Source organism: Telmatherina bonti, assembly GCF_933228915.1.
Source record: "Telmatherina bonti genome assembly, chromosome: 10".
NCBI classification, from domain to species: domain Eukaryota; kingdom Metazoa; phylum Chordata; class Actinopteri; order Atheriniformes; family Telmatherinidae; genus Telmatherina; species Telmatherina bonti.
In genome coordinates this window covers 25,704,605-25,728,146 of record NC_136628.1, presented here as the reverse complement: position 1 = coordinate 25,728,146, position 23,542 = coordinate 25,704,605, and the positions used below count along the sequence as shown (strand labels likewise).

The window sequence follows — 23,542 nt, the reverse complement described above, 5'->3', positions numbered from 1 at the left end:
TAATTTAATTTAATTTAATTTAATTGAATTGAATTTAATTTAATTTAATTTAATTTAATTTTGTTTAACACACAAGAACAGTCAATTCTGCATTTAGAAGTGCTCATTATTGCTGATTATCAGTTCATGTGATGTTTTTTTTTTTTTTTTTTTTTGTACTGGCTCGTTGCTATTAATTCAGAAGGAGCCAAGTATTTACTTGGTGTTTCCAAGTAAATACTTGGAAACACCAAATACACCAAATACACTGCTTCTGCACTTTGGTTTAGTTTTTTGAAACAAATAAAATCAGGGTGTGATATGTCATGATTTGTTGTTCATCTGAGGTTATATATACTTTATTTTAGGACATAGTGTGGACTTGACCATTTATTTTATTATTTATTTTTATTATTTATTAGTTTATTATTATGCTTGGATAGGCATACTTGGTATTGAAAGAGGATGAGCTTTCTGTTTTATATTGCAGCATGAGTGAAATGTGTCTGCATTTAACCCATAAGAACCCAGTGTGACATTTATACTTACATACAGTTTCTAAGACATTTGGCATCACTTGATGATATAAACCTTGTTCAAAATCTTGTTGAAGGCTGTATGATTTTTGTCTTCTGCCCTTCAATTTGACAGCAGAAATCAGAAGATTGCACTATAAAGGTTTTGAGCTCCACATAGTTATAAATAGTAAATATCCCTAAAAGATGTTGTTACTTTTTATTTTACATTATGTAAAGGGGACAAAAAACACCTAATATTATAAATATTGGACTTACTTGATCCTTTTTTATGGGTTGGGTCTTTATGGGTTAAAAGCTAAAAATAAGAAATAAAAACAAAACATCAGCATACCAATATTTTAACTGATCAGATTTGTTATTACTTTTACCTTTTAAATCTGCCCCAGTTTACAATCAGTTTTTAGTGACAGGATGAGAGCTTGTATGACCAAAGGCTACTTTAATATGGTTTATATAAAGAATGTTTGATATAAGATAATCTTGTTTTTTTTATATTGTTTTCTCTGTTTCTGATTTTTCAGCAAGGCAGAAATAATGTGACACATTAAAAAAAAGCCAGTTTGCTTTTTCTACTTCTTTTTCTATTGATTTGAATACCAGATTCATCATAATACTCCCAGACTCCCATTTTTTAATAATCACTTCGGATTTCCATATTTTGTCGAGTGTCCTAGTTTAGGGGATAATTTAACTTTCATATATAATGAATTACATGGGATTGATCATCAGTTACTCCAGCAGTATTTGCAGTATATAAGGACAGTAACAGTATATCGGTCATGTTCTCATATTTATTTGCAAAAAACGACCCACAAGTTCAAATAAAAAAGAAATGTTTCATATTTTAAACATTGAGTCTCTAAAGAATGTACAAAGCATGCCTGCTAAACCTTCATTGTCATTCCTGGTTATATATGCACTCTTCCTTATTTTAGGAGGATAGTACTTGCAACCATATGAGTTACATTTATGACGAAATTCACATGGTTGATTGATGCAAGTGTGGTGTGTGTTCTGTTTATGCCTGCTTTAGTCGCCTGTTCTAGGTCACTGTAGAGAAGACACACACCTGAGCCCCCTCATTCATGCCATCCAGCTCTTGCTGGAGCTCTGACCGGCTGATGCCAGTGCTTCAGCTGCTCTGTTTGCATCCCAAGCCTTGCTAAACTAGCGCTGTAACAATCCACTAGCCCAGCTCCCCTACCTGCTTAAGCACTCTTTCACCATATGTCCTTGCTAAGGGAAAGACCCCCTCCTCCTCAAGCCCCCCTTGAGGAAGATGCTGAATTGACAAAATCTCCTCTGCTCGCTGTTTCCACCAGCGAGTCTTGCTCTTCTTTTCATGCACACACAATTAAAGAGGGATTTTGCATTTGGGTTGCACACAATGTAAAGGTTAGAGTACATGTTTGTGATAAACATGTTTGTCCCACTGCTGTTGGCCCCTTTATTTAAGGTGGTCTTAAATTTTTCCAGAGCATCTCAAGGGCATGCATCCGACTCTGCAGCACAGTAACTGTCAGCTAGAAAAGCATGTAATCCGAAAGCAAAGAAGCGGAACTAAGAGGAAGTGCAGTGGAAATGAATTGAACTTGTCACCCCAAGCCATGACTTCATTCTGGTGTGCTGGTCTCATGTCTCGCCACTGCATCGTGTATTTCTGTGAAACTTCAGTAAGTGTTCCAGATGGAAAACTCCTGCTGTGACTCACATCTTGGAAACAACCCTGCTGTTCTGTATTCTAAGTATATTCTCTGTTTTCTTGGCTCTTACATGAAGATATACGCCTGTATTTGTCTGGCGAATGTGAGTATGTTAATTGTATGCCATACATCTGCCTGCATCTGTGGACGTAATGGAGGGAGACCATCACATTTCCTCTCCACCTTAACATAAATCTGATGAACGCAGCTTTCAATGTCACAGCAAAGTACAATACAGTGCTCATTTCTCTTGAGAGGGAGAGAACATAGCAGCTTTAATGGAGGGTGGGTGTGGGACAGAAAGATAGGATGAGGAAATGAAATATAGAAAGGGCAAAATAGGTGTGTTCTCATGAAGAAAGGAAAAGATTGGGGGGGGGGGGGGGGGGGGGGGTTGCAGAGCCACAATTCTCTTGTAATCCTCTTCCAGAAAGCATGGGCTTGATGATGTGTGAAAGAAACTGAGGGAAATAGAGTAAGAGAGCATTTAAAGTGCACGGGCTCCCCTACTGAAACAAATGACTGCAGTGAAGTCTGGGCAGGAGGCAGGGCTAGCGCTCTTATCCATCTTTTCTGTGCAACATCAAGCAGACACAGGCACAGCAATACGGTGGGAGGCATTCTTGCAAGCATAAGTGAAGCAGTGATCAGGGTAGCAATCCAAGCACATTTACCAGAGGAGACACAGGAGGAGGGAGGGAGGGAGAGGGATGAGAGGGAGCAGATCTGCGAGAGGAGGAGGGGGGTGTTGCATGCACACAGAGTGTGACAGAGACCGAACAGTGAGCGAGAAAGAGGCTCAGAGACACAGAGGAGAGCGCAGAGCAGAGATGAGGATCTAACACTGAGACAGCGGTAGTTGGAAGGACTGAGATCTGCACACAAACGTGAGCAAAAGAAGGGAAAGAGGAAGTAAGTGAAGGTGGAAGGAGAGCAGGAGGGGAGGGAGAAAGGGGGATGTGAGATGATGGAGTCCAGAAATAGGTTTCACAGGACAGCTTTTCATCCCTGCTCTCTGCAGCAGACATGACTCCGGGCATTGGACTGTGCTGAAATTTGCCGGGGGACGACACAGGACAGCAGGTCTGCAGCAAACTGCTTTGGTTCAGCCTCACTGGATGCTGCAAGGCACCTGATTTATTACTGAGGGGCTGGGTGGCAGCATGCTTGCGCGCACAGGTCTAAGCGTATGTGTGTGTATGCAGGTTTTTATGGGTCTGTGTTGCACTCAGCTGCGGGAACAACCATTCCTCCAGTCATGAAATGACATTCAGCAGGCAGGAGCTTTGTGTGCTGGTGTGGATCTACAATCCTCAGTAGGAAGTGGGAGAGTGGGATTCAGAGCAGTCATTGTGTGAAAGTGTGTGTGTGTGTGTGTGTGTTTACAGTGCTGTTCGCTGAGGTGAGCCAAGGAGGATCAGCTGTAGGCTATGTGGTGTGCGAGTGTGTTTAGGTTATAGCAGCAAGGGTAAAGCAAAGGCAGTACACAATGCAAGGACGAGTGCAGAGCAGCACTGATGGCAGGGAGTACAGCTGAAGTACAAGGAGTGCCCTGGGGGTAGGGTGGAGGACGGAAGAAGACAGAGGAAGAGGAGGGGAGAGCAGCGAAGGGACAGAAAGAGACAAGTGGAGAGAGGGCGATCATGGCTGTCATACAGTGAGCTATAGCATATGCTGTAGCGCAGAGCAGAGTGGTGCGGCAGGGGGAGGACAAGCATCACTGCACTGGGGAGGGGGAGAGACTGAGGCAAAGAGGAGGGGGAGGCAATCAGTTCAGCACCTCTCCTTCTCCAGAGAGGGAGGCAGAGTGGGACAGGCCAAGAAGAAGACACTTGCTCCTGTTCACCAAGACGCACTGACGAGGAGTCAGGTCAGTGTGTAGAGGTCAAAAAGGAGCTGGTGTGGGACAGTGGGGTTGGTGTGCCCCCGCTGTTCCACAACGGTGCAGGCTGGTCCTGCAAAAGAGAGGAACGAGTTCACTGAAGATTGAAGGGCCAGTTCTCGAAGTCCCATTTCTCCTGACAGCCGTGCCGCCTTTCCATCACCATGGGAGAATGGACCATTTTAGAGAGGCTGCTAGAGGCAGCTGTCCAGCAGCACTCTACCATGATTGGAAGGTAAGACCCTGATTGGTTTGGTGTGTAAAGGTGTTCGTGTCCCATATTGTGTGTGTGGTTTTGTTCTGAGGTGTGTGTTTCTACTTACAGTACATGTTTTCTATGGCACAATTAATCTCATCCCTACAGAGACCCCTCCTCCTCAAGGCTTGTCCCAGTGCTCTCCTCTGTTCTACAATCCTCCACAGTCTTCCCTGCCTCCCGTGTCCTTTCCTCCTCCCTGCTCTCCTCACTCTTATCCTCCACACCCATCACTGGTTAAGCGATAAACTAATTGCACACAATTAATAACAGGCTTTATGAAGCATTGTGGTTAATGCAGAGTTTCCTGTTTTGATACTACCAAATAGCCTAGCTATTGATAGATTATGCTTGGCCACAGACCAATAGGACAGAAGGAGAAGAGGGGAGTAGGAGTGAGTGGGGAGCAGAGGTGCGGAAGATGAAAGGATGGTGAGCAAGCAGGTGTGGAACGTATAATCAAAGGGGGGACGGTGAGAGGAGGTAAATGACTCTGACTTCAAGAGAAAGTGAGAAAAAAAGTTAATTCGGTTCACTTTTATTGGCAGACACCAACTTGGATTGTGGTGAATGTGTGTCAGGTCACCTGTCATATTTACCGCAAGGAATGTTTGTGGTGGAGAGTTGAACAGATGAGCTCATAGAATGATTAGCAGTGGAGACATGCCATGGAGACATGCTGCAAAATCTGTGTGAAATATGTGCTCCACATCATCTCTGTGTGATTAATGAGATGCAAAAATGGAATTTTCCACCCATTGAACACAATCCAAATGTCACGCTGGGATGCTCATTTGGAAAAAGTCAATTGTCAACATGCTATGGCCTGTAAAACCTGGATGTGTAGGTTTGTCATTTGAAAATTGCTTTTCCGGAGAAACATCTAAACCTTGAAAACAGTGTTCCACTCATAAACCAAATCACAGGTATGGTGGAATAATCTAACCGCGCTAATCCAGTTGTCGTCAAGAGTTTTTTTGTGTCTTGATCTGTGGAATAAAAGAGGAAAAATGTGCTTATAATAGCTGATTATATTGTGCAGAGTGTCCGTAAAGGTTATAATCAATGACATTGCAACTGCATCAGAGCAGCAGAGATGATGTGAGTCACATCATACTTTCCAAAGGTTGATTTGGGATCTGAAGCCATTCGTGATGAAGATTTTCCTTCCAACAAAACACTAAACCAAGTCATTTCACTCAGGTCTTCTTTTGGTTAAAAGTACATTAACCATTGAAATCACCTGGTCTAGTCTCTAAATGGAATGAAAACCTACACATTGACTCGATTTAAAGGTGCATTAAGCAATATTTTTGTTTATTTTAATCATATGACTCCCTCCCACTTATGGGATTATTGTTGCCACTCCCAAGAATCAACATCCCACTTTGAAGCTCTACACTACTTTCTGCCAGTTTCAACTCGCTTTTTTGGTTCGCCAAGTGACAAAAACCAAAAGAAAACGTTCTTTTAGGGACGTGAGCGGCTTCTGCTGCCACAGAGGCAAAGACAAGCTAACTGTATGCTAACCGCCCAGTGTGATGCCGGAACAAGCTGGAGGAACTGGTGAAGAAAGTTGGACATTTAGCCAAACAAAATGAGACAGATCTTTGTTTCATTTGCTGGAAGAGCAAAAAAGGGCTAAACGCCAGTGAATATTGGAATTACATTCAACAGGTGGCCAGAAAAAGGAGACCAAAGGGATGTCCGTGTTGCTCTGTTTCTGCTGGATATGTGAGTAGGCAACTGTTTGCTAACATGTCAGCTATAACAACTTCATAAGCTAGATGCTAACTGTTGTGAACTTGTTTTGGAGTCTTTCCGCCCCCTAGTGGTCAAAAATTACTTAATGCAGCTTTAAAATCCAGTCCTGGCAGCTGAATCAATAAAACCCTGCAAGCACAGGGTACAAAGAATGCTGAAAATCAATCTCTGGATGATTCAAGCCACCAACAGTCTTTCAGAGGCACAGAAGCAACTCTCAATTTGTCTGCTACCTCTTTCAAAGTCATAACAAACACTCTGAGGATGTAATGGTTTCTTGTTAAATGCTTAATTTGAGCAATTTGTTGATCATGCACTTCACTGTCTGAACATTATAAAAAGTATCCTCGAATACATGAACTATATTAACTACAACAAGAAGAGATTTTTCTTGGACAATTCATAATAATCCTTTTTGTATCAGTGTCTTTTTGTCCTAGAGTCGGGTAGATTTTTTTCTATTAGCTATTTTGTCAAACTTTCCTCAGTGGCATAAATGTTGATAGTTGTGATGATACAAACTAGTAAAAGAAAAAAAAAACACACCCTGCTGTAGGGCCTAGCTTGTACAACACCCACAACTGTGTGATACTGTGCTGAATACAGTGAGTTGCGGTGTAAATGATCCCTACGTGTTTGGCTTCCCTAAAACTGTGTTTGTCCTACAAGGCTCCCTAGTTGACCCTGTAGAGCTGTAGCTGTAACATTAGATGCTTTTCTGTGGGGTTTCCTCTTTCTATTCTGTTTGCCTAGACCAAGAAAACTGTCTTTGGAATCACTTTGTATGGTATTTATGAGTGTTATTGGGTTATAGAATCTCTTTTAAAAAAAAATCTTTTTCAAGCTAATTTTTTGCTTCATTAGTTTTCTTGCAGAATTTAAAAAAGACATCGGAAAACTTCAGCTGTTTTTGTACAAAGAGGGTTTAAGTTAGACTGTTGCAGGTTATGTTGAAGTAATGGTCTGAATTGAGGCTACAGAGAGGAATTTCTAGATGTCAGACATCAGCAGCTTTAGCAAATATACATAAACCACCAAAGATTACTTCTTGATTCCAAATCCTAAGCATGTGTCTGCATGGTCAGGAAATCAGTGACACTTATGGATGTACCAGCAAGTTGGAGAATTGTTCACCACTGGCACACTTTTTGTGCTGTGAAGGTGCCTCCTAGATAATTAATGCGCAACTCCACTAAATTATACTAAGTCTAAATTGTTGCACTGACCTCTATGGGTTGAAAGGTTCGAGTCTGTTGCACACCTGACTATGCCCAATGGTGCAGTTGGGCGTAGTCAGATGTGGTCCATTGCACTTGTGAACACAACCAACTGTGATGTAGTGTTGCACTGTGGTGCATCGTGAAGTCCGCCACTTCACAGAGTGCGGCCGGAGCATGCAGCCACTGCTCGATAGCATCACAAGTAAAACGTTCAGCCTGTGTGTGTTGTTACTTTTAACAAATTTGCATGTGTACCCTTGCAACACAAAGGATGCGGTTCCAAAGTACAGAACAGTGATGTCTCCCAATGGCTGAAAAAGTCTCCCCTGCATTCAGACTTTGGAACATGGTTGCATGTCGGTCATCTTTTTGAGTGCTGACACTGGGATCTAGTTCTGTCAGATGTCAATATTGTTTCACTACAATTAAGCTGTTTCTTAATTGTAGGTTTTAAGCTAACCTATGCCCAGGCATAGGATAGATAATTAACCTAGGAATTCAGAACAATGTTATAAAAAGAAATGGAACATCTCAACATAGCGGCATAGGTTAGCTTAATTATGGTCTTTGAAAGAGACACACAATTGAGAGTTGCTTCTGTGCCTATGACTAACCACAGGTGCCTTGCATATGATGACTCATTCAGAGATTAATGTTGTGTATTGTGATTTACACAAGCTTGTCTTCTAACTGGGCAATGTGTGGTGTACGCATGGATAACGGATGAGAATAATCATGACTTTATGTTAAAAGAAATCATTATCAAGGCTGGATTAACCTAATAAATAACTGTCCTATTACAAGTGTAATGAACCTGCGTCAAACACACAGCTGACTATCATCTGAAGTGCCAAAACCTGTTTCAAAAATCTGTAAATTTTGATGAATAAATGAAGTTGTTGCTTTTTTGGGCAGGGGTAGTTGCTAAAAGGTCACAACAGATTTGTTACTTGATTAAGTAAATATAATCTCTTACACTTAAATATAAGCCTATTCAAGTTCAAGCATATTTGATAAAGATTTACTCAGTAATGCACTCAGTACAGTACCACGCATCTTGTGGATCTATTGTCAGCAAAAGGAATTAAACACTTTCACTTTGATGTGCTCATGGTACCACATTAACAGCCTTGATAATATTTTTTGCTGTTGTTAGTGTCTTATAGGTTTTTTTTGTTTGATGTTTGTGTTCTGTTTTGTGTTTTTACATGTGATTATTCATTTATAATTAGAATATGATTGGACTTTTTTTTTTTTTTTTTTTGGAAATGTCTTATTGTGACTCATATAAATATTGACTAGTGTTTAACTAGTATAAAACATGTTGTGCTGCAATCATGCACAAATCATTTTTACAGTAACAGTTTAATAGTATTCATTATTTTCTCCTTTAATCCAACCACATACCACCAGTGTAATATTCATATTCAAATAAAATATAGAAATTCAGAGAGAAATCCACAACGATAACAATTTGATGCATTTGTGTAGCATCTGTCGTCATCGGTCTTTGCTGACTATTCTTTTTTTTGTGTGATGTTAACATTAAATACTGTTTTAGGTCATTTAAATAACAATTTACAACATAATATTACAGGTCACATTTATTGCATTAAGGAAATAAAAACAAACACTATTTACATGTTAAAACTTTGCACTGAGATCTGAGATTGCAAACCATGGGGTTGAGCATGTTGGTGTTGAAAGTAAAGGGAAGAAAAATGCACTTAACATGACAAGATCAAAGCTTTGGAGTTCAGTGATCTTGCAGGTAGGATGGAAAGAAGGAAGGAAGCATCTTGCTGCATCTTCCACTAGACTGCAACTGCAGTGCATAAGACAAATGGAGCGAAAAGAGATAAAAAGGAAGCTGAGATAAAAAAGAGCTAGAGTGTTCTAAGGAAAGATAAAAAATGATAAAGGTTACAGGATGGGCATGACAAGTCAGCTATAGAGGCAGAGATGGAAAGGTACTGACAGAGAGAAGATGCAGACAGAGGAAGGAGGAAAAGTTTTCTCTTTGCAGAGATTTGCTGCTATGTGTCGGAGCCGCTGCCCGACCCTGCCGCTGAGGAAACAACATGCACATCAAACCATTACCTGTCCCCAAAATACATATGGACCAGTAACTCCCCTTATTAAAATGTCAAATTAATCAGACAACAATGTTCCTGTGAAAGTTTAAGTTGTTTGCACATCTGTACAAGCACAGCTGTAAAGATTTGGGTGAATAAACTGCAGAACCTCTCACTTGTTTCATTTGCTCTCAGAGCAAACAAGCTCATCATATGTATATGCTGACGTAATTAACAAAGTGACATTTTATTTATGTCTTCAACTTTATATATCCACATTCTCCTTAATGGCTTTGCTGGTATAAAGGTCAGAGTATCTATTATTCATCATCTATCACTTCCCACTTGAACATTATAAATCATAAAATCTTAATAAATGTTGCATGCTGCTTGTTTCAAGTTGCAACACATGTCAAGTCCTTCATTAAAAATGTATGTGGAATTGACCTGTCTTTTAATACAGTGGACAAAGTGGTGCATAAAATACCCTGTTGCTTTTAGGGAAAAAACAAAACAAAACAGTGTTTGAATAGACTGGAATAAATTGCGTAAGGTTGGATGAGCACAAATATTTCTTTATTTTTGTTTGTTGGCTATAAAAGCAAACTACAGCTTGGATGATGTCTGCCTCTTAACTGCAGTCGTTCACTCTTACGGTCTTCACAAACTTGTTCTCTCCACTTTTCCTTAAATAGGTCAGGATATCCACAAGATGGAGGTACCCTATATTAAGAAGGGCACCCTAGTTCTCCCAAAATAATCGTAGATATTTGAAAGCTTTGCTAAAATTGAGGGCATCATCCTGTCTACAAGTAAAGCAGAATAATTTTGTATTTCTTTCATTATTCATCGTCTTCCTTCTGAACGTATAAGATTGTGTTACAAAGTTAAGCGAAGGCACCCACATCTAAGCAACTGGTTTGTAATCCATCATGTGAAAGGCGCGGAGTGGGACTGTGTTTCAAATGAAAGCGTTTCCCTGCACGGTTGTCATTAGTTTATTTGTGCAGCAATCGCTGATGTTGAACTCTATTGATTATTCTGTTTGACGGGGCGATTTTTCAAGAACAGCTGAGCTCAGCTTTTATTCAGTACAGGCAATTATTCATTTTAGCAACAATCAGAGATGTGTGTATGTGTGTACAGGCTTTGTAATGTTTGCCTTTGAGTACAATATATGTTCTGTATTTTTGTTGCATCACGTGTTGAAATTTAATATTGAGATCAGGACAGAATTTATTACTGTTTTCCACCTGTTAGACTTTGTTTAGTCGATAAATGTGATGCAGAATAAGAAGTCCAGTGCTACTTACAATTAGTCATTTCAAGACATGACAACCATATGACAACATGTGACTTCTTGTTCTCGAGTAGACACAAAACCACGTAATTTTGCTTGTTTTATTTATCTGATTGAGCGATATGTTTAAGGTTTAATCTTTACACCAATAGCTTAATAAAACCCCGCTACTATCTGTGAAACAGACTTTTTTTAAACTCATAGAAGCAAGAACTTTGCGTCCCCGTTGGACAAATGTTGCACTATCCTGATTGACGCTGAAGCAGTCCTCTACCCATGCGGACACACATACAATATGGCTTTTACATATAGGAGAGATAACTCACTCAACAAAAATATATCCAAATGTAACAGTGTGTTACGAAAGTTTATTTGTCTAAAGAGTTTGTCTTTTAATCCATTCAGATCTAGGGTATAGCTGCTTTCTAGAATATGTAAAACTATTCAAACTAAACATTTAATTTCTCGACATCTGAAGATAAGCAAAAGATAGAATAAAAACTAATTAAAGATGTCAATGACAATTATCCACTGCTGGGACAGTGGTTATTTCCATTCGTGAGGTCACAAGATCACAGGGTATAGAGACATGACTCCTAGAAAACCTTTAGACAGTGAATTTTTCATAATATGCGACCTTTAAACCTTCGGCTTTTATGAAAAGTTGCTGACTATGCTCTTGTTTTCATAAACATTTTTTAAAACTGTTTGCGTTGTTGCTCTTTAAATGTGTACAGTAGCCCACAAACTAAATGAAATCAATGCAATGCAATGCAAGCATGACATGATGCATCTAATGAACATTGTCTAAATATTATGATTTGACTTACAGTGGTTATTTTAGTCAAGTGCATTCAGATTCTATCTGTCAAGATCTTCAGCATGACTTTCCTTATACATTTTCTATTAAGCTCAAGCAAAAGTGTTCAGAAACATGGGATGCAATTAGACTAGGTAATGTATTGGGACCAGTACATCCCTGTAATACAACCATACTTCCACAAAATGCTGGGGCTTTGTGTAAACTATTAATATGATTAAAACTAACATAACTTGCTAAAGATACTCTCTTCTATTGACAACAGTCCCAAATAGCCTGGAAAAGGAATTCTGTGTTCAGCAGTGTTCTGCATTCTTCCTTACTGTAATATGTTTTGTGATGCGCAAACATTTTTTAGTTGCTGAAATATATAGACTGCATGTCTAAATCAGTCAGTCCAACTACTGGACTCTGCCTTGCCATTGTAGTAGATGCAGTTGTAGTTTAACATCACCTGGTTGACATATGCAAGACTGTCCCTGAAAAATTATATTTTTAGAGTGCCCACATGTTCAAGTTCCCAGAAATGCAGCTTTGTACCATCCGGAATGAAGAATTTTTAAATGAGTGGCGATAATCAGCCAGATGCTCATTTTCTTCTTTATTTCATGAAACATGAAACACACGAGTTCCTCAAAGACTGAGGAACTCAGTGAGATTAATATTTTTATTTATTGCACCAAGTGTTTGCAGAGATGGTAATATTCGTTTTATGTCAACATTTGGTTTCTTGTTAGGACGATAGATTTGTTTGTAAATGTTTGTCATTTCTGGAACTATTATTGAGTCCATGGATTCATTTATATGACAGAACCATGCCTATTCTTAATTGGCCTTAGGACTTGGAGAGCAGACATCCAATAAAGGGGTTTTACACTGTCCAAGGCACACAGAGATTCCTTCAAGTTATGCAGATCAATTTAAAAGATTTTATTTACTGTAAATAATATTCAAAGTTGTTGCAGTTTTACATTAAAAAGAGCTTAGTTCTAAAATTGCTCCATAATGTGTTGATACAGGTGTTTTATAAACTGGTGAAGCACTGCCCATCTTTACTTCTGAGAGACTGTTTCTCTGCAATTTGCCATTTTTATTTTCAGTCATGTAAATGGTTAGCTGTGACACGATCCTCCAGTTGTTAAACTTTTAGTTTCACTATTTTCTCCTTGTTTCTTGTTGGGTGTTTCAGCAGGGTGCGTTTCTTGTTGACTCTGATTTTTTAGACGTTCTCTGCAATAACAAATATTGTATAATGAAATAGTAAAACATGTCACTTTCCATTGTGATCAGTTGTTTCTGTTCTATCTTTACCTTTTTTTTTTTTTTTTAAAGTTTTAATATTAAATGTGACACAGCTATTGCCATGGTTAGATTGGTAGTGCGAGGACCACAAAAAAACAATTCCTTGAACATTCAGTTGTTAATGAAAAAGAAGCCCTCATTCATAACTAAATCAATCATGAACATTTCATTGTTCATGTCAGGTCAGATTTATGTCTTTGAATCCCTCATCTTTGGCTATTTCTGTGCAAAGCTGGGCAACTGAGGCACTGCCAAGTCAACCAGATACCAATATGGCAGAAGTTGAATGTGCTTTAGGACTTAAAATATTTTTCTAAATAACAATATTATGTTGAATAATTTTTTGTTTAATTTAAATTTATATGCTCAAGGATTATACTTGATTTTTTACACATTCAGTTTCTGCACATCTATAAATCAACATGCAGTGCAACTTTCACATTTTATTTGATGTATCTCATCTTATTCTTTCTGCACCTCCGTATGTTTATCTACATTTTATCATGAGACTGAGTTGCCCATCATCCTATCATTATAATAATTTCTTAGCAGTAAGGATTTAATTTATGGAATATTCTGAAATCATATTTTGATGCAATCAGCAAAATGTACTGGGGGCATCTGAAGAGAAATGCTGATGTGATTCATTTGAAGTTTTTTTTTTTAACTTTCATGTTGTTTTAGATAAACTTATGCATAATGCTTCCCTCTCTTAGCTGAGATTGAAATGAAAGGAAGGGATTTATATGAAAGGGTAATTTTAGATGACATAAAGACAAATGAGTTGAAGCAAAATACATCTGGTATGCGCTGCAATCTCATCATGGATGGTCAGGCTGTGCAGTGAGATGTTAGAAAAGCTGTGTGCGGATTTTATGTGATCACGGTCTACACCATCTTTGAGGGATTGCAGTACAAAAGGTGCAATAAAGAAAAAGAATGACAGCAAAACCCTTTTGTTATCCAGTTGTTTCCTTTCTTTATAATCTGAATTTAGATGTTGGTTTTATTTGATTGTCAGACTGAAGATATGATTGCTTCAGATATCTGTGAAGTCTCTCTCACTTAACTTTCTCTATTTCCTCTTTATCCTCTGAAATACAGCTAGAGACAATTTTCTTCAGAGATGCTGAATGAGGTAGTGACATAATTATAGCTCTGCACGTGTTGACTTTGTGATGCGGCAAAGGAAACAAGCAGGATGCAACGGCCTTTGTGAATTTTGTCAGAGATCTCCAAGTCAGCATCTTTTAGAAATATTTGAACAAGTCAGGGGTAACTAAACCTTTGCAGCCGAAGGCATGCAAGTTTAGCTCGTATTAAAGTATTCGTCACGCCTACTCTTAGCGGCCCTGCAGACATGCATGTCTGTCTGATACGTGGGCAAAGCTTTACAATACTAAACCAAGTTGAGAGAGGAGCTAGGATGAGGGGAGGGAGAAACGAAATGTCTGCACTCTGGTAATAAAGCTGCCTAATTTCAGGGCCTGGTAAGGTCTTTATTCATTATGAGCTGCCATCAGCAATCAGTGAAGCTTATTATTGAGAGCGTATGGGCGGGAGAAGTATTTTTACCCTCGGTTTCTCCTCACAGATAACACCATGATTATTCAGTCCTTTGGAGGTCTTTTTTAGTGCCCCCACATGTGCAGAAAAACCTTAATTTGTCCATTACTCATTAGACACTTGAGAAAAAATATATTTATTTACTTATGATCCATGTGTGAAAGCAAGTGAGTGTATTTTCTGATGCATTTTCTCATGTGCTCAGGGCCACTGTTCCCCCTGGAGGGTGGTGGCAGCAGCTGTTGTATGAACAAACTTAGGCATATATGTGTGTGTGTATGTGTGCATGAAAGCCTCTGGGAGAGACAAAGCTTGCATGTCCAGCCAACACACCAGCTGAAAAGCAGCTACCATTAGATCAGGCTATGCACACAGGTCAATCAGTTGCCTAGAGAGCAGTTTGAAGGATTATCCACGCAATGAAGCTCCATGTTCTCGTCATTACTTTGGCGTGTCCACGAGCTGCTGTCGGCCTTTGCCATTTCTATAAATGCCAGCCGTCACTGATGCAGAAGAGAGAGAGATGAAAATTGGAGAAGAAGTTTCACACGTGAAAACAATCCAGGGATGCAGACACATTCATTTTCTGTCAAATCCTATTAAATCTCATGAACAGCGTAAGTGCTTTAGGAGGTCTGTAAAACTGTGATCATTAGTCTTAACTTGAAGCAAGTCTTCTTGCGGTTAAATGAGGTGATGAGAGGGAGACGCGATGAGGGATGTGGGAGATAATTTTCCAGCCATTTAAGAAACTTTTGTTTAGAGGAGCAATAATTATAGAACCATCTCCTGTAGTGTCTGCAACTTTATCATTTTTATGACTTAGCAAGAAGATTTGTTTTCATTTCTCATCCTCAGATTAAAACCACTTAGAGTTTGAAGCTTTTTCATAATTTATAATAGGATATTAAATATTCTGCAGGTTCAGGCTTCTGGGCTGAGCTGCCCTGACCTGCTCTAACTTACAGTATTGGCTTGTTATTCTGCAGGACTTAAAACACTGATGTTTGCAGATAACCTCAGTGCACCGGTTTCTGCTAATGCAGCAATCTGCCTCATGCTGATTACACTGTTATCCAGCAGTTGTGTCCACACATACTCTGACGCACACAAACACACACAGCGCTCGATACATGCAATGCCTTGGGATTTTTTTAATGACAAAAATTGCTACAGTGCACACTGAATGGCCAACTATCCACAATACTGCACTAATGAAAGTCTACAAGTACATCTGAGAGCACCAACTACTGAGGTGAAAAACCGCAGTAACCAAACTGCACTCACAGAACGTGTCGCATTGCAAAATGACTCAGAAGATTGTCAGAAATATTATCAGAACGCACCAGGAAACTTCAGACATGTCACTGATTTAGTGAAACTGAGGCTAATTCAGCATTTGCTCCATTTCCAGAGGCAGCTGACAGCCTCTGCATGTACCAAGGTTCAAATATGCAAAGATGTTTTGTTCCCAGACAAACTGCAGAGAGAAGAATGAAATTAGTTTGATTTTTATTTTAACTTGATGTTTTATAGAGCATGAACAGGCAGGAGACACCAAAAATCTGTTGTAGCGCATTAAAAGTTCATGCTATCTTTAACATGTATTAGATAACAGAAAATCATGACGCCTGGAAAATCATTTTCTGTGAATGTAAACCAATTTAGATTTTATTTAGGGAAAAAAACACAGCTAAGTTCAACTTCCTTCTCACTTGTTGCTTGCAGGTAATCTGGAGTTTGCTTATTCATAAGTCAACACACATATTTTATATAATTTTATTTTTCATACTAAAATTAAAACACAGTTGAATGAGCTAAGGTTGGACTTAAAATAATTACATACAAACACAATGATAGTTTTACAACTTATGTGTTTTTTTTTTTTTTTATTTAATATGAAAACAGGGAATAAATCCTTTTCATGTATTTGTTTTTACAGGCTCCTGAGGTCTTTTGGTGATTAAATTTTTTTTTTATCTAGAAGACTTCTGCTCATTTATTCACTTATATAAAACGTTCTCAATCAGATTGACTTTGTTAATTTTATTCACTTTTTTTTAAGGTTTTCTTTACTAATTTGATAAAAGTTATAAAATAACAATGAGCATGATAAATATGGAATTATGATTCTGGAAATGGAGCAAATAAAATAAGATAAAATAAAATAAAATAAAATAAAATAAAATAAAATAAAATAAAATAAAATGATAAAGCAGAAAATGTAAACTTCAGTATTCCCACAGCCACTGACTGTTGGAGTAGTGGTCCCTCGAGAAGTGGGTATACTCTAAATTTTTCGCCCTCGTTTTAATAAACAAAACAAACAAACAAACAAAAAAATAGCCCAGAAAAAAAATTGTTTCATAAAAAGTGACATTTAAGACTATTCAGTTCACCCTAAAAATCCATCCGTATATTTGCTCACTGTCACATAAATTCTGCTCTTCGGTTTCAGGGAGGAAGAGTTATGAAATTACTAACCCGATACTGGCACATAGAGCTGGTGAGAGACAGGCTCAGAGACTTATGTACATATATCTTCATTAGGTCTATGTTCAAGCTAAAGTTCATGCAGCTGATGGCTAACTGCACCAGTGTAGCATCGGTAACCTTAGCTGAGCTGCTGGGCGACATAGTCTCATGTATGGGAACATTTGTAATTTTAAAAGCAGCATCACAGGGAGCTTAGAAGTTTAGAAGTGGGTATACTCTATGCTGACTGAAAAAGAAGTGGGTATACTCCGTATACCCGTGTATACCTTGGACTACACCACTGGTGTACAGTGTGCATTAGTAGAGGAATAGGGGGTTCAGGGCTCACAGATAACAAGGATCCTGCCTCACAGAACGTTTTGCCTGTTTTCAAGTTATTATAGAACAGTAGATGATTTGTTCAATTTTTATATTGCAGACAATCCATACTATATACATTTAAAGTAAAATGTGAACTATTTGTTAGACGATCTACAATAAGATAATTTTGGAGACAGTACAGTAAGTAATGCAATACTTTCGCCACAAACACCCAATCCAAACTGCAAGCCTTTGTCTCTATAGCAACATATGTATGACAGACAGGCTTCGTGACATTTAGTCAGTGTTGTTACTATGCAGTAACTCTCACTGGGCAGAGAGTAGCAGACTCCTTGTGGTGCAGAGAACCATCAATTTCAGCCCTGCAGTCAGATCCACTGCTGTCAAACCAGCAGATAATAATCGGACTCAGTGCAAAGAATCAGATTGTGGCTGTATATCTTCATGTAAAATACATGAACCATTTGGGAGTCCAAAGGTGTAAGAGAAGCTGCATTATGTTGTGTTTTAAACACATTGGGAGCCAGTGTAGCATACACATTTGCAGCTGTTCTGAACATTCGAACATGTTTGCCATTTTGCACACACATGGATGACTCTTTGTCTTTGTCTCCGTGTCCTCGCTTTGTGCATGTGTTCGCAGGTGGAGCAGTAACAGTCATAATGTAGCACTCTGCTCTATTTTAAGTTCCAGTTATGTTAGCACATTTTCCACAGCTCTTACCTTTACCTGCCTTCCACTCTGGTTTAACAAGCTGTCTGCTCAATCCCTTCATTTATAGACATTCATTTTTTCACTTCACAGGGAAACACTTGACAGTTCTTTTCTCCCTTCAAGAGTCTAGACCTTTTCTTTTTGGCTGCTAATTTGCAGGTTGCTGTGGTTACTGATCTTTAAAGGCAGATATGGAATTTGTTTGAGTAATAATAACAATAATCAAAAAAAAAAAAATAATACAAAATTATTTTCAATTTATTCATTTAATTAATTCATTAATATATTTGGCCTATACAGCTTAGTCCAGTCCCTGGTGACAGTCATGGGACACCTTGAACAGGTTGCCAGTCCATTGCAGAGTCCGATTGATTCAATTTATGATTAAAAACATCAAATAATGCATTAGTATATTCATTTTTAAAAATGCAAAGCCAGTGTAGCATTCACATTTGCAGCAAATGCTTTCTGTCTCTTCATACCACCTTAATGCCGCAGTCTTACCACAGTTGCTTTTCACCCCAAGTATCCTAATCCACCAGGTACATTTTTCCATCTGTTTCTGTCAATTCAGTTTTCCTGAGTGGCTTTTTTGAGCTTAGAAACAAGTGTTTTTAAAGTAATTAACTCCACAGAGGGAGCACGTTATTGTCTGCATTGTGGCATAAATATCGGGGAGCCCCCCAATGCGCAGGCTTTCCTCACTCATTAGAAAGAGCTGACAGTGCAGCCTTAAAGCCCCAGTCCTCCTCCGCAGTGCCCGTGCTGGATCGACACCAGAATGTAACAGTACAGCACATCAGTCTCTCAGAGGCTTTGAAAAGCAGCTGCACTGCTCTTTAGCTCTGCTGCTCCCTGGACACAGCTTTCTCTAACTGCAGCAACGCTTTAATCGTGATCAATGGGAGGTCCTAGCAGGTTTTGGTGTATACTACCTGTGTGGTTCAGCAAAAAAGCTGATCATAATGACGTGTTATGCTATAACCCTGGGGAGAGCACGTTGCTGTACTTTGATGTGGGTAACTCTTTTCTTTTTTCCATATCCGAACTGATTATACAGATCAAACCAGGGAAGCTCACAAACTGCAACAGTTGCCGCACCCTTACACAGTGTCTCTCTCTCTCTCTTTCCATGAACCATTTTAACACAGTATTTCAGAAAATGACACGATGAAACAAAATTGATTCGGAACATTTTTCTATATTTATTGAGAAAGTCGCCCCCTTTATGTCGTCCTACAAGCATTGAGTGTATTTATGTAGGAAAATTTTAATTATTTAGCATTTTTATGAATACTTCACGTCTCCTGATTTCAGGAGATGTGAATGTAGTTGGTGCTTTCATATGTGTTTATATGGTGATGGTCTGCAGTTTGACTTACAAAGCCAGTCTGGACTTCATGCAGCTATTTTTAAACACATTCCACCAGGTTTAGCCAGACTCTAACCACCTTTGACATTTGTGAACCACAGGAGTATTTAGATGTCTTTTTCAATTAAAAATACTCAGTAACTATGACCATATCTGTGCAATCACGTGTATTAAGGTAGAGCTTCCCTCATTTCAGTCTAGAAGTGGTGATGCGTGTGGAATCCCAGCTACCCCCTTGCAAACCCTCATGTTTGTAGCCTCTTGTGATGTGACACAGTATGTACCTGCAATGAAGCACGACTCCACTGTCTTATTGTTTTGCTGCAACAGCTGGATGATTAAAAAAAGTGCAACGTGCGTGCATGCACATGTACCCACACACACTGAAATACACACATGCAGAAATCTCTGCGCCTTTAAACAGAGCTAACAGTACCTAATAATGGTTTTTAGTCAAAAGAAGATTTTCTTTCAAAAAAAAGATCTGACCTTATAATATATATTTTTTTATATCATAGTGACTACAGTAAATTTTTTTTGTATCTTTTGTGTGAGGAACAGCAATGAAAAAAACATCCAAACAACACCCAATCATTTGTTAGAGTAAACTGAAACAGGACATGCAAGGAATTTGGATAGTCAAAGTAACACCCACATACTCCCTGCACCTTTCAGCATTGCTCTTTTATTAACTGATGCTCTTTTTCTCCCTCTCTTCGTTCCCTCCTCTGCCCGTTCCTTCTCTGTTTGTCTCTCTCTGCAGGATCCTGCTGACAGTGGTGGTGATCTTCCGTATTCTAATAGTTGGAATAGTGGGCGAGAAGGTGTATGAAGATGAACAAATCATGTTCATCTGTAACACCATGCAGCCCGGCTGCAACCAGGCCTGCTACGACAAGGCCTTCCCGATCTCCCACATCCGCTACTGGGTGTTCCAGATCATCCTGGTGTGCACGCCAAGTCTGTGCTTCATCACATACTCTGTTCACCAGTCTGCTAAGGCGCGTGATCGAAGCTACTCTCTCCTGCATCCTTACATGGATCACCATGGTCATGGTCACCATGGGCGCCATCATGACCATCACGCCCGCAAGCTTCATGCTCGCAACATTAATGGCATCCTGGTGCACCCTGAAAGCAGTAAGGAAGATCATGACTGTTTGGAGGTCAAGGAAATCCCCAATGGACCCCGGGGGCTACCTCAAACACACAAAAGTGCAAAAGTGCGAAGGCAAGAAGGTATTTCCCGTTTCTACGTCATCCAGGTGGTGTTTCGCAACGCACTGGAGATCGGCTTCTTGGCTGGGCAGTACTTCCTATATGGCTTCAACGTGCCAGGGATGTTTGAGTGTGATCGCTACCCATGTGTGAAGGAGGTGGAGTGTTATGTGTCTCGCCCAACAGAAAAAACAGTCTTTCTGGTCTTTATGTTTGCAGTCAGTGGCATTTGTGTGCTGCTCAACCTGGCTGAGCTCAATCACATTGGATGGAGGAAGATAAAAACGGCCATGCGGGGTGTGCAGGCCCGAAGGAAGTCTATCTGTGAAGTGCGAAAGAAGGATGTGTCACACCTGTCTCAGGCCCCAAACCTGGGCAGGACCCAGTCTAGCGAGTCAGCTTATGTCTGACAGAGGCTTCTCTGCCTGGGAACTCGAGGACCATTGAAATTTTGGAGAAGAGTTTTTCCCCGGCGTGCTCAGTAGAGCAAAAAAAAAAAAAAAAAGAATTGAACTTAAAAAAGATGAAAAAGAAAAAAACCAAATAACAGAGAGACAAACAAAAACTGGCCATTGTACCATTATTCAGGAGCACAGACTCTTGTGTTGCCACAGCTGGACATTATTACTCACAAAGCAGACTTTTTAACACTTTGACATGAAAAATTAGCTTCTTTACAAAGTGAGAACTGTGTTGTAGTCACACTTCAAACTCATAAAATGAGATTTCTGCTCTGCCTAGGAGACACTAGGTGCCTTCAAAGAATCTAACAGATGAAACTGAGCAATTACAAATGATATTAAAATACTGTAAAGATAGTCTGAAGTTGAGCTATATGAAGGTTTTTATTGTTTGCCTTTAATGTAGGTTGGATAAAGATTACATATAGTGTATATGTCCATATGCAAAGGGTTAAGCGTGTGCATGCATACGTATGTGAGCGTGAAAAAAAGAACTTGTGTCTGATTAAGTCAGACAAATGAATGCTGAACTAATCTGAGCTACTGAAAGATAAAGTTGTCTGTCACTGTCCACCATGTTTGAGAAAAATCACTTAGTTGAACAAACTAAAGCACCTTTTTTAAACAAACTCCAAAACTATCATCACTAAAAGGATCAACGAAAACTGGAATACAATATTTGTTGTTGGTGATGCAGATTTTTCCTGGAAAAAATGTTGCCGTACTCCACGTTTGCTTTGTGTCTTAGATTTTAGTTGGTTTTTTTTGGAGTTACGTGTCAGTCAAAGAGCTGGCATGTGATGCCTGGGAGCTTTTACTCAAACAGATGATGCACTGTCCATGAGTTTCATGTTGTTTCCTTCAATGTGTCATGTCTCTGCATTGCTTCCAGCACCTGTAAGACTTGCTTTTTACTCTCAGGAGCCACTGAGAAAAGTTTAGAAAAAGCGTGCCGGTGTCTTCACCTTAGATTTGTTAAATGATTGCTGTTGAAAGCTTATGAATGGAATAACTTACAGATATTTTCAGTAAAACAGGAAAAGTAATACAACCACAAATATTACATATAACCTCAAACCTTTTCTTTTTTCTTTCACAAGCAAATTTGGTGCCATATTTCAAAGTTACCTGTATATAGATGAAATGTAGTAATTACATTTAGCCTTTTCCCTATGCTGTGGAGATGGGCTTAATGTGGGGGGGGGGGGGGGGGGGGCGGGGGGACAAGGGTTTCAGAGGACCTGAAGATTAATTATAGATTTTCAGCTTTAACAAAATGTATCATTGATGTGCTTTTTGTTATGCCTTCACCCCCTAATGGAGACTCTATGTTCCAAAAAGTGTTTTCCCCATCTTTGGACTTGAAAAAGGCATGTTAATGAAGCATTAATAGAATGGATAGATTATGATATGTAACATAAAAAAGAGACTGTTTAATTTATTTGCATCCCGCTCCTGTTAAATGTTATACTCAGCATGCGTTAAGATGAAAAATATAAAGAGAAGTGAACAAAGAATCTTATTATGGGAATCCTGAAAGTGATAACTTGAAAGGTGCCACAATTGCAGCAATAATATTATATAGTATGTGGAAAAAATATGTAAATAAATGATTATGCAGTGACTTTGGTGGTGCAGTTTTTTCTTTGATTGTTTTATATGTGTATATATATATATATATATATATATATATATATATATATATATATATATATATATATATATATATGTATATATATATATGTATATATATATATATATATATATATATATATATATATATATATATATATATATATGTATATATTAATTAATATATATATATATATATATATATATATATATATATATATATATATATATATATATATATATATTAATATATATATATATATATATATATATATATATATATATATATATATATATATATATATATATATATATATATATATATATATATATATATATATATATATAAAATATTGTATCAATTGTAATTTTGCACAGATGTGCCATTAGTTGCTTTGAGTGGATTGGATCGTCTCACTCTCAGAATAAGTGCAAATACGTATGTGCCATTTGAATGCATTTTATACTTTCAAGAATCCAAGATCCAGTAGCTTGGCTCGTCCTCCTTATGTTGGTCACCAACCTGGTCAGATTATGTTGTAGGATGAAATTCCAGTCCTCATTAGGAGTTGTTAAAGGTCAACTGGTAGGACTGTGTTAGTTACTCCAGAAGGAGTGTGGAGTTGGGTTGAGGTCCAGACTCATGGAAAGCCATTCCATCCTCTTTGCTCCCAAATTCAGGAGGTGCTCTGTAAAGTTCCTGTCTCTCTGTGGGTAGAGTGTGTTTTCATCCTGTTGGGTCAGAGACTGGGATCACTCCTGGCTTTAAAATCTCATTTTGATATGAGCATCTATGCATTCAGTATCAATCATGTGTCAGCCATACATCTGTAACTTGCAAGCACCTGGCAGTACTTCAATCCCAAAACAAGAGTTGATAATGACAGGAAACTATGGAAGAGGATTTTGGTGCATTTTTGG

At 38.6% G+C, this 23,542-nt stretch overlaps 1 protein-coding gene across 1 annotated transcript; it reads left to right on the top strand.

Annotated features, from left to right (window-relative positions):
- Positions 1-4,267: 4,267 nt before the first annotated feature.
- On the top strand, positions 4,268-21,141 carry LOC306761607 (gap junction delta-2 protein-like; the record flags this gene model as incomplete). The annotated part of the gene is made up of 2 exons (XM_079247856.1): positions 4,268-4,338; positions 20,074-21,141. 2 exons carry the CDS (start codon positions 4,268-4,270, stop codon positions 20,936-20,938), a joined length of 936 nt encoding a protein of 311 aa, XP_079103982.1. The 3' UTR covers positions 20,939-21,141.
- Positions 21,142-23,542: the final 2,401 nt, after the last annotated feature.